The sequence below is a fragment of the Cygnus olor genome, chromosome 2 (genome assembly GCF_009769625.2).
Source record: "Cygnus olor isolate bCygOlo1 chromosome 2, bCygOlo1.pri.v2, whole genome shotgun sequence".
Lineage (NCBI taxonomy): Eukaryota > Metazoa > Chordata > Aves > Anseriformes > Anatidae > Cygnus > Cygnus olor.
Window position 1 is genome coordinate 61,800,737 of NC_049170.1, and position 12,592 is coordinate 61,813,328.

The window sequence follows — 12,592 nt, forward strand, 5'->3', positions numbered from 1 at the left end:
AAAATAAATATCATTTAGCTATGCAACCGATAGCTAATCATGTGGTTGTTTTGCAAATAGACACAACAAAGAGTCTGTTCATGGACCTATTAAAATGTGTGGAAGGACTCCCTGTGGTTCACTAAGCACACGATCAGACACTAAGCACCTGGATTTGAAAAATGAAGTTTTTTCAGCAGTTTCATATTGGCTTGTCAAAATATTGCAGAACCCTGACTGAAGGAATCCAGAAGTCATAGATAAAAATGTGTTATGACAGCTTTGTCCAATTTGCTTTTCACCAGCACAAGACGTAACAGCAGAGACCATAGTAGACTGCAGTGACAATGTAGATAGTCAATGCTTTCTGAAGGAAAGAGCAATAACATCAAATGTTGATTAGAAAGATCAAAGCTGTTTTGACTATATCTCATGAATATGGTAGGATTTCAAATAAATAAATAAAGGTTTTCACTGATCATAGGCTTTGTAAAGCCGTGGAGCAAAGCTGCAAGCTTGTGGTTTAACGTGGGAAGCAAAGCTGTTTCATAAATTTGACCAGGCTCACGCCTCAGCACTTATCTTCCTTTGATCACGCAACAGGAATTTGTTTCCAGAGAGGCCTCAGGTTTCATGGCCTGCCCGTTGCGGTTTTATGCCCCTGAAGTGCATCTTAACAAAACAGTCGTGATGAGGAAAAACAATATCCTTTCATTTGGAGCTGAATTACATGCTCTGATAATATCTATTTTTCCCTTCCTCTTCATTCATAGCAGATGAAAAATTTGTTTTCACTTATTTTATCTCTCACTGAACAAACACTTCTTTAAAAATATTTTTGACATTCTGTTTACCCTAGACAGGCTACCCTAAATAACATAGCTAGTCAGATGGAGCTAATTTGCTGCCTTACAAAGAACAAAAGAAAAATGAGCAAATGCTATGGTTTAGCATGCCTAGTGCTAGGAAAGTGTCTTGAGCTTTCAGTCTGGACCATGTGTATATAAAGCTGTGTATGCTGGTGTCAATATTCCTGACTTCTGGGATGCAAATATGGAGCCATGACCCATCCCATTGCAGTCGTGTGCTGCCCATAGGTTACTAGGTTATACCCAAGTACTGCCCTAACTCCAGGTCTTTTAAAGTATCAAAAGAGTTCAGAAAGAAGAGGAAAACATTGAAAAGGGGGTTATGCTGTTTCTAACTGTGATTTAAGAGATTTTGCAAATTATAGCATAGTTTAATGCTATTTCAAAGTAATTTGGTGCATTGTAAAGGGAGCAATGAAAATGTTTATAGCATTTTGTGTATATTAGCACATTTGTAATTCTATTTGGAAGTAAGTCTATTTGGTGAATCCAGGAAGGAGAGATTTGATTTCTAATTTACTTCAACTTTCATTTATCTTTTGCCTACAGACAGTTGCTAGTGAATTGAATGCTGCATTTGCAAGGCACATGGAAAAATTTGTTGTAGCATACCCAGGGTCTGATCTGCAGTTTCCTGAAAGGACTACCCAGTAGAGCCAGCAATTAATCAGGATGTAGCACAAATTTCAGTGGGAGCATCATCTCAGGAACAAGTGAATGTTTCCCCTGTTGAGGGTGAATGGGGATAAAGGAATGGATTTTTGGTTTCCGTCTGGTTATTTGCACTCAGAGCTTCATAAATCTCTCCCAAAATAAATAAATAAGTCCAGTTTGATAGCAGTGGGCAGTCCTGTTCCTTTTGAACATGTGGTGATTGAACCCATGTGGAAGGTAATAGAGCCATCAAGTAACAAGTTGTAACAAACGTCAATAGTCTGTATCTAATACAAGAATACAGATTCCCAATCTATTCTTTTTCTTTTTTTTAAGAAAAGGATACTGATTGAAAATCGGGGTACTGTACAAGGCAGTCTTATAACTTCTTAAATGCTATTCTGTGAGTGTTTTTTGTTTGTTTAAGAATCACTTGACTGTATCCACTGGAACACGATTTTGCTGTTTGTTTGTTAAACCAGATCCTGAAGAGATGAGTTTTTTGCATTACATAAAATGATCATTGAACTAATGTGTAACCTGGCCTTCCTTGTGAACAGCCCAACATCAGTATTTTATGGACCTAAGATAGTTCAAGTTGTCATATTTTTTCCTGCTCTAGCAACCAAAGTATAAAGCTAACAAAACAAAAGCTTAACCTCTGGCAGCGCTGTCATACATGAGCTGCCTCCAGAGGTGGAAGTCCTTGATACTGTACAGACCACAATGAAAAGCAGATGCACCATTGTTTTGGATTTGCAGAATATTTCTTGACTGATAAATACATGCGCGTGCACACACACACACATACTTTTGTTGCACAGCTTTATAAAGTTTTTCATAGTATATCCTGCAAGTACAAAATCTGATGAGGCTGAATTTCATTGCAGGTCACCAGGTAAATCACTTTGCTGGGTCTGCATGAGCTATTGGGTCGAAATAGAGGAAATGTGCTGATGTAGGTGGTTGCTGCTTATAGTGTTTGACATTTAGATATAACTTACTTTTGACATATTACACCTGCTACTACAAAACAAATTTCCTAAAATAACAAGCTGGTGCTGCTTCTAACTTGTCATCTCTAATTAGCTGCCTTTTATTGACCTCTGAAGGTAACCAGTGGATGAGGGCACTGATCTCTTTCTTCCTCATCAAGGCTCAGCTGAGTATGTTTTTTTAAATTACATATTGCACCCGATCATCCCCTGAATAAGGCAAACAATCAGACCTGCCTCATCAGATTTTAATAGGTCTACTGCTGAGGGCATAATTTTTATTGTAAATATGTGGTTTGCTTGATGAATTTAATTTTCTAATTCCTGGAAACAACAAAGTTCCTTGTTACAAAGTGCTATTCAATTCATTCTCAAATTTCACTTCCTCTCCAAGATCTTTGGACATCAATCTTCTATTTTAGCATTGCTCTTCAAGTATTTTAAAAAACAGGGGAAATATAGAGATTTTTTTTCCACATCAGGCTAGCATATGCAACTCCAGCTACATGTGTCGTACCATTTATCTTCTAAATTTGTTTCTGCCACTAGTAACTAGCTTTTGTGTTCTAACCTTAGGCACATACACTCACACATGTGAGGATAACTGTCTTAGGAGCACAGTATCATTTGTTTAAAGGACACGGCTTGTGGCTATAAAAGATGTTAGTTTGTATGTATGTCTGCAAGGGTGAAAGATTAGATTAGAGGTTCTGTAGATGTTGTGCCTGATCTTGCTTTCGTGTGACAGTTTCACAAACCAGGATAGCTGCATTCAACCCCAAAGCTGCTCCCCAGAGTAAACACTGTGAAAAAGGACTTGGTTCCTTCACCGTTGACTCTTCAGTTCTGTTTATAAAGGGCTTTGAACAGCTGGGTACAACTGAAATTACTGATAATAGTAAAAGAAAGGCAACAGATTTCTGCATCATGGTAAGATAAGGGTTATTTTTACGTGGATGTTGTGCCCTGCTCTGTACTTTCTACTTTGAAGACTAAAGGGCTGGCAGTTATGTCTATTGTGTAATTATGGGGGATTCATGTGAAGAAATGATGTTTGAGGAAGAGAGGACATTTCCCAGAGAAGCTTTCAAAATACAATAACTGGCTGTAAATTGAAATCACTCTGTTTCAATTCCAGAATGAGAGGAAAAAGGGTTTCCTAGAGTTTTTTTCTATTGTTTACTACTCAAATACATTCTTTTTTTCTCTTTTTTTTATATAAAAAAATAACGTATAGGAAAGGTGGAAAAGTTAATGCTCTGTGCTGTATTCCTCAATTGCAATATGTATAGGACCTCAATAGCTAGAGGGGCAGCTCTGCCCGACGAGGGTACAGGCACAAGCAATTCCACCTCCTTGGCTCTGGGCTCGCCGCAGTAGTTTTTTTTATCTGGGACATTCAGCCCCTTCCTGTGGGGAAATATTGGCACCTTGTTATTCTGCCCTCACAGGGAGCAATCTTGATACAGCGTTACTCCCAAACTGTATTCTGCTGACACAGGAGCTCTGTGGGCCGCTCCTCAAATTCTCCCTTAAATTTGTCCCATCTCATCGTGTTACTTCATACTATTCAGAGCAGACTGGAAAGCAAGATTTTCAGCTTGGGAAGTAGAACTGGTCATTAATGAAATGATCTGGTTGGCCCAGAGCTAGCTTGCCATGGTGGGCTTAGTGCATCTTAGCTAGGCCGCAATCATCAGCTACACGAGGTCTCTTACCGCGTGTGGTGGCTTAGGCTTCAATGTGAGGAAGGGAAGGCAGCAGTTCGACTAATGCAGGATAAACCCTGGTATCCTGAGTGTTTGCCTGAGTCCTTAACCTAGATTGCCTCCGAGCTTTGCAGAGAGAATTGACCTTGAATACATGTGATAGTGCGACAGTGTAACGCACAGGCAGTATAAAATCCAATAGCTCTGCTACCTATAGGGTTGTTTAAAGTTTTGCATAGTTTGGGATTATTTATGGGGCTTCTACCTCTCAGTTTTGCTCTGCGTCTTCAAATGAATTCCCAGAAGATGAGCTGAGGGTTTCAGCTTTTCATTGGCTTTTGGGGTTTAAGTGTTTGCAAAGCTCAACTGATCCTGTGGCCTATGACAAAACCCCAGAAGGAGAAAGGTTTTCAGGGTTGCTATTAGGAGTTTGTGGGGGCAAAAAACACATTCAGTATCACAGTAACTGTGAAGACCAGCTGCAATGCTGGTTGGTGATGGTAGAAATCAATCTATTTGGATCTGTCACAGACCGATGCTGTTCACTCACACCTTTTACTGGTTTAAAGGAAAGAGATGGGACTTGTGTTTCTTCAGCGGTGTACCTTTATCTGATGGAGATGGAGGACAGGTTAGACTTCAGTTGTTTGGAACCTTTTTACCCTGGTGAAGTCTAACTGTCCCCAGCTGTAGCTTCCACTGGCCATTGGACAATAGCAGGGATTTACCCATGCAGATGCAGATCTTCTGTAAGGAGAGAAAGGCTCTTGAGATTAAAGGGAAAGTTGATGATCCAGACTAACAGGCTAAATGGAACCCTGTTGCATTCCTTGCACTATGTACGGTCTGCACAAGCTAAGGGGAAGCGCTAAATGCTTTTTCATTTCTTTTTTTTAAATAAGTCTCTCAAGTACAGGAAATAGAGAAATATGTCCCTGCGTACCTTTTGGAATGCAGATTATGTCTCCCTTGAGCCACGTTAATAAAAACACCAACATCTTGGGGGGTGGAGAAATGAAAATTGCAGATCTCTTCTGTTAGCGTTTCCCAGCTGGTCTTTATTCACTTGCTGACCGTAACACAAGGAAGCGGCACAGGAATTAACAAAGAATGTTAATGTGTGTTAAAAAGCTATTTGTTTTATGCTGGAACTTTAAAATTGTTTCCTCTTCTTTTTTGCAAAAGAAGAGAATGTTGAAGATTTCTTTTTATGTTTGATGCATAGTACCATGGCAAGTAAATTTTAAAACCATGGCAGAGTTGATCCTCTGTGTAGCATAAACTTGGAGCCTGATTTTCAGAACTGCTTGTTACCTGCAAGTCTAGCTCATGTGAATGAAAGCTGCAAGTATTTAGTACTTCTGAATATCAAATTTCTTTCCCTTTCCATGCAAAAATTGATAGTCTGACATATTTTGTGTGTTTGTATGCATGCGCATACAAATGCGGTTGCCTAAATTTTATGGCTCTACAGTATAACCAGAGCTTTTGCCCATTTCATTATTAATGCATATTACCTGATGTAATGGGTGGTGTTATTCTCTCCAATTTAGTGATTGTCTTGATTATTTTCCATCTTTTCTATCACTTTTTTTTTAGAGCATGTTTTTATTTTTAACCTGCCTTCCTTGCTGCGAGGAGGGTGACGAGTGCTGTGGTGAGGATGCTGGCTGCTGTATAGTTCTCATGCAATGAAATGTAAACTAAAAGCCATTGCTTGATTCCGTTCCTTAAATTATTTGACATACCTTGTCAAGACCACAAGTGGCTCTAGTTTGTTTCTGGCAGGTGACAACAGCTTTTCAGTGACACATTGGAGTTGTCAGCGAGGCTGCTGTAGGTGCAGCAGCTGCCGGCAGAGGCTGGCACCAGGCTGGCAGCAGAGCTGCTCCCATGCCGCAGCAGGCTGTCTGCACCCGTGACGTTGTGCCCTCGAGCAGCAAAGGGGGCCCGGGAGCTCTCCTGCAAGCAGGGAGATTCGTAATCCTTTTCTTACAGCAAGTGAGCCTGATTCATTCCAGATGTACATGGATTTAATGACTTGGAAAGCTACTCTTAAAATGGGACTTAAAGCACAATCTCCTATAGCCTTTTAGAGGAAGATCTGAACTCCTTTGCCAGCCTAAAATCAGTGAGGTTTTTCAGAGTTTAATAGGGTGTGAGTTTTTGTGTAGAAGCTTTAATCAGGGAGCAACTAGTATGCTCTCAGAAAGGGGGTTTTCCTTTTCTGCTGAGGAAAACATTGTTATAAACATTCTCTCTTAGGTGCGATGCACTTTTAACAGATGAGTGATAACTTTGTAAAGGAGTAACACAACCTAATGGTATTTATTTTAATGTTATTTTTGTGGAATTACTTTTAAGTAGGGTTTCATTCTGAATATTTGTTTTATTGTTCAGTAGGAAAGACAGTAATCTTGATCATCTTTAAATTAAATTTTAAAGTACTGCTGCCACCAATTCAGAGTGGATTCTTTCCTCCTTTGCATATTGTTCTTTTAATTATAAATAAGTTACTGTAGAAGGGAAAGAAGTAGTGGCAATGTCTGTGTTAAATAGTAATAGCTGGACACAGATGTGTAGTGTGCATTGCATATTGTATCAACCTGGCATAAGATAAATAGCTTGTAACATTCCTTTGCTTACAGAAGTGATACTTTCAGATTTTGCTAATGGGTTTGATAGATGCTGATTTACTTTTTGAAGTGATAACGAGAAGTGAGATTATAAAGTTCGTGACAAATAATTTGTAGTTGTAAGTGGTTGTTTTTGTTTCTTGGCTTCCAATTATGTACTTTTGATTATTAGCAAATCCCAGCAGATAGTTTTTGTATATCTTCATAATTTGTCAGCTTTTCTACAGTGAATGTTGACGTTGAGGCCAAAAGGTTAAATGCTTCCACGTACTCTCATGTAGTTTTCCCATTAATTTGGTGCATAAGAAACAACTACTCCAGCTATTTTGACCTCTCAAGCTAGTTTTTCAGTGGATTCTGTGCAGTGTACACGTTTGCCAGTGTTTATTTGCAGTGATAGCTGATGGCAAGAATACACCATAACATTTAGAAAGCAAAGTGTCCAGTTATAGGTAGGATTGGTGGTGTCTGCAGTTGAGTGTAAGTAGGAGAAATCAGGCATGTTTCCCGGAGATTTATATCTGCCTCATAAGAACCTGTCATTGAACTGTAAGCCATAATTTTGGGTAATAAATGAAGGTCTTCATAAATTAAATAAGTTCAGGAAACAAATATGCTATAAATATTGTATGCATTATGTGGAAAAGTTGTGCTCAGAATCCACAAGCATCAGCTTTAAAGCCTGAGTCTAGACCATCTTGCTCTGCACTTCCCACATACCAGAGCCCCTGGTTGCTTCATTACATCTCTTTGGAAATCGATGTCTGGAAAACTGGAAAACTCCTTGGCAAATGCAGAGAGACAGAACCCAGTGAGATCTGCCTTTGGAGGTTCAGCAGGGCTACAGCTGGCAGAGAATGCTGAAGGGTTTATAAGTGCCACATCCTTGGAAACCCCCTATTTACGCAGATGCTGTGGCTGCAGCACCACGAGGAGGGCTGGCAGTAGTGGAGCAAGGCTGCCTTAAACATGACTCGCATCCAGCACCCCAGTTGCTTTCAGACAGTCACTGCTATGTAGAGAATCAGCATGTGCCAATGTGCCTCTCCCTGGTGCAGCCATTCCCTCGTGGCAATAGGGCGAATGGCAGGCTGCATGGTCAGCTTTGGGTTTCTCCGTGCTGATGCTTGCTGCAGTGTGCTTGTGTGCTGTGCAACAGCATCTGGCAGGGTGGTAGTGCGAGGATGCCTTTTCTCAGAAGATCCTCCTTTATACTTCTGGGCTCATTGTCCCTCCGAGGAAATGACAGAGCATCTCTTTGCTATGTGCCTGCAGGACTCTGCCCTTTTTTGACCAGCTGCTTGATGTTCTCCCTGTGATTCTCCCTCCATTGCTCCAGGCTATATGAATGGTTTTACATTATACTCATGGTAACCCTAGCCAGTTTGATATTTTGGTTATTTTTGAATTTATACCTGGTATATTTCACAGTATCTTTCATTGTGTTTTTATTCTTAGACCTGCAAACCCGTGCATTGTTACTGTATATTTTTCTGTGGTCTTAAGCCTACGTTCATACTTGCTAGTCTCTCCAGAAGATGAGCTAACATGATTAAATATATACCAAATTATAATTGTGTGTATATTTGTGATCTATCATGCCTTGTTACAGTAGTGTACTGATTCATGATGTATGACTATTATCTTAATTAACCATTCTCTTGGTATTCCACTTATAGAACATGACTTCATTGTGTTAGGTCCAGCATAAACGCACAAGGAAAGGTTAGTCATGTTCAATAGATGGTTTTTGTTATAACTTTTATGAATTTTTTCACTCGTACCAGTTTCTGGATTTTATTTGATCCTCTTTCCTTTCTTTTTTCTTTTATCCATGGCATAATTCTAAGCTTTTCAGAAAGTTACTATAAAGTTTCAGTAAGATTAAATTATTGAGAAACAAAATGAAATAGAATTTGTGTTTGAATGTGAGCATAATGTTTTGTACTTGTTGCATTTTCCCCATCCAATGACTTTACAGTCTTTAACTATTTTATTCCCAATAAAGCCATATTAACAGTATCTCATGAAATGGTTTCAGGTGAGAATCATGGGATTTCCTTTCACAGGAGGCAGTGTCAGAACCAGGAATCACAAGCTGCTCACTTTCCTTACAGCTGCCTGCACTGCTCATTGGCCATACAGCACACTGATGAATTACTAACTGCAGAGCTTTTAAGCAGTTGAGTTGTGACACTTCTGCATCAGAAAAAAAGATGAGTGTGTGAAAGTTGCCAGGAGTTAATCTGGTGTAATTGTTTCTGCCTACAGTGTTGATGACAGGACTGCCTACCTGGCCCTGGGAGCAGTGAGGAACATCTCACTTAACATTTCCATCTCTAACATTGGGGATGATGCCTATGACACCAACGTTTTCTTCAACTTTTCTGGGGAGCTCTTCTTCATCAAAATGTGGCAAAAGGTAAGAAATGCCAATCTTGCTGTGAGGAAGTCTCCTAATGTTAAGTTTACTTGCAAGGAGTAGGAACAGGGGGTGGCCTGGTCCACAGTGCTGAGAGATTTGGAAGTTGTTTCTGGTTACGCTGGGCTTGAATTTCTTTCAGGCTTTTTACTGAGGTTTTCTCTTCTGTGGGTTTAAGCTGAGAAAATGATACAGTTTGTGTTTCAATAGAAGGCACAGCACTGTTATTTGGGGTCAGCTAACGAAATAGAAACATTGGTTGAGGTACTAAGGTATTAAGAGACAGGAGGAAACTGGTTTGGAAATCTGTTGAATACCGAATGACACTGAAATACAAAGGCTGCCTCTAGTTTGAGTGGTGCCACACTGCGCTCATCAGTCCCGATCATCTCCTGACCTAGGTTCCTAGCTTTTTGTTTGTTTTGGTTTGTTTGTTTTCCTTGCAGAAACCAAGATGCAGGGCTGTTCTCTCCTCACATCTGGGTGCAAGTTTGGATTGTGGCCAGGGCATTTCATTAGAACTAAGAGCTCAAAAGTGCTTTTGATTTCACCTGCATCAACTCAGGTGAAGTTTTCATGCTTTAGCCTCTTCACATTTTAGGTTGAAATGCTCAGATGTTTTCATTAGCTTGAGTTTATTTGGAGTTGAAATGTAAATACTGAATTGAACTTTTTGCAAACTGATGGCTATGAAAGCTGAGTGTGAGTAACATAAAAATAAATTGCGCAAAATAGAAATACATTCATAATAACATTCTGACTATTTGCTCCTGCTTTTTGCAGTCGTTTGTCTCTCTGCTGGAGCTTTGCTATGCTTTTCAAGCCATAAGAGCAGTACTAAAAACAGTAGCACAAATGTTTCAAACTATGGTATTAACATGGCCCATTGAAACCATGATATTTGGTCATTATTTTTCATATTTTATAGAGAAAGATTATAATAGATTTTAGCTATTATAAACCTCTTAGATTGCCTCATTACATAACAAAGTATGATAAATTCTGTTAGAAGTTAATTCTGTTGATTTTCACATTAGACTGACATTGCATACAGTTACAAACCTCAGAAAGTTCTCTTTCTATTATAAGCTTCTTTTTCAGAGTATGTGCTGCAAGTGTGCAGTTTATCATGACTTTTTTTTTTAAAAAAAAAAAAGCAGAAAATGCCTTACGCCAATACACAACTTCTCCTTAATGGAAGTTTACGTGCAGACTTTTAGGGTCTGGCCCAGCTCCCATTGAAGTCAGTGGGAGGGTTTCCATTGCTCTGCACTGGAAAAGAAACAGAGCTTGATGTATGTTCTTTTAAAAGGTTGGGTTTTTTGTGTGTTTTTTTCTTCTTCTGTACTTACTTGTTGAATATTTTACACACATGGGTTAACTGGAACACCAATTGCCTTCGTTGTTCATCTTGGCCAACACTGTCAGGGAACAAGTTGAAGATGATGTGCTGTTTCCCTTGGTATTGTACCTTGAGCCTGGGTCTAAAGCAGACTTGAAACAGCTGTGTGAAATGCTGCCTAGAAGGAGCAGTTTCTGGAAGCAAATGACATTGTTGTAGGGTTATCTCACTATTCAATGTGTCTTCAGCTAATAGAAGCTATCATTTCTTTAAAAACAAATAAACAAAAAACAGCGTACATCAGGGAGACATGTAGGCTTCCTTCTTCCTCTGGTTTTGAGAGCTGTAACAGGGTATGTTATTCCTGCCACTCCACTGTTTGTGTGTTTGATTTGATGTTGTTTTTTCTTTCTCTGATAATTTAGTAACAGGTTTGAAAAACTAAGAAACAGGGTTGTGTTGGGCGACTTTGCTTCCTCTCAATCAGCTTTTGCTAAAGGACAAGCTAATGGATTGTTGGCCTCATCATGTATCCAGATGGGAAACTGGATTACAACCTTATAGCCTCAATTAGTGTTATATTTTCCCTAAGCTCCTTGAACAATGCTTTTTTAAATAAAATATCATGGACTCTCTGTTTCATAACCTACTCCCATCCCTTGACATCTATGCAAAATATGTACTGTGCATGTACTTTAAATAGATTTTATTCCTGGTTGAACGTTGCCCAGGCAAAAATCCAGAACATAAAGCTGGAGTAAAAATGACAACTCATAAGATTTCCCGTAGTGGAGCAATTTTGGAATCAAAAGAGCTGCTGCTTATGGGAAGCTTCTTGCTGCAACTGCCTTTTAATGAATGACGGTAAAGTGGAAAAGAAGGGTCTCTTCCACGTGGTTGCTTGAAACTTTTTCTGCAAGGTGGACCTCAGAACAGTGACTGCATGGTGAGCTTTTAAATTGATTTCTGTAGTCCTTTCAGGATGCTGTGAAGTCTCCTGTTTGTTTTCCCTGTGTCTCCAGTAGAATTCCAGGCAGATTCAGTCTGGTTATTTCCTGCTGTAGTTTGGTTACATTGAGAGCTGACACTGCAAAAACTGTAATGCTGTTTTCTCAACAGAGTTACCATGACAAAATGCCACAGTTCGTGTTTGAAAACAACGGTATGGCCAAGCTCAGTAGGGATTACCAGTAGCATTCCCTGAAGTGCATTATGGAGATAGCTCTTCCTTTTGTGGAGACTGAGATTTCATGAGCTGCAGTGGACAGAGCACCTGGCAGGGCTTTGCCGCTTCTCTGCGAGGTGAAAAAGCATTTGCTGACTGATGTTTAAACAACTCCATTTATTCCACTGTCTGATTTTCCTGTTGTGCTGCTGCCAGTCCTCCCTGGCTTTGTGGACGAAGCCCAGCATTTTCTTTCCAGCTTCTGACAGACAGCCGTCTTCTTTCTTGAGAGGCACAGTATGTGGCATTGGCTTCAGGCAACAGACTTCTCATCTCTGCCTACCCTCCGTGCAGTGTTTTTAACTGTCATCACTGCTGCCCTTCCAAGGGACTGTTGTCACAGAAGTGTCACTGTCCTGCGCTCAAATCATCCCTTCACCCTTTTTACGTACAGGGAGACTCTTGTGTGGAAGTGAACATATAGGTACAAAACAGTAAATTTCTTAACTGGTGATATTCCTGAAAACTTAAGATACAATTGTGGGTTTCATCTCCAGTAGCTTACTGTACATATTATTTTCCTTTCATAATGGTTTCATTAATCGTATGGTTTCATATGTAGTGGCAACACTTGGATTATAAACCTTATTTTTCAATTCTTCCTAACTTTGGTAGAATTAAACTGAGATTTTTAGAAGCCAATTATAACTCACATTGTTTAGTTAGAAAAACAAACAAAAAAAGCCAGAATGGCAAAGTCCATTCAAGGCTGGGCAAAGGCTGTTTTTTTTCTCAGGAGGTTGACAAAGCGTGGCCATTGA

General features: G+C 39.6%; 1 protein-coding gene across 1 annotated transcript in view; it reads left to right on the plus strand.

Annotated features, from left to right (window-relative positions):
- ITGA9 (integrin subunit alpha 9) overlaps positions 1-12,592 on the plus strand; it is a 216,746-nt gene that overhangs the window by 128,325 nt on the left and 75,829 nt on the right. Inside the window, 1 exon segment of the mRNA XM_040547302.1 lies at positions 9,114-9,264. Within this exon segment, the coding sequence (XP_040403236.1) occupies positions 9,114-9,264 (151 nt within the window).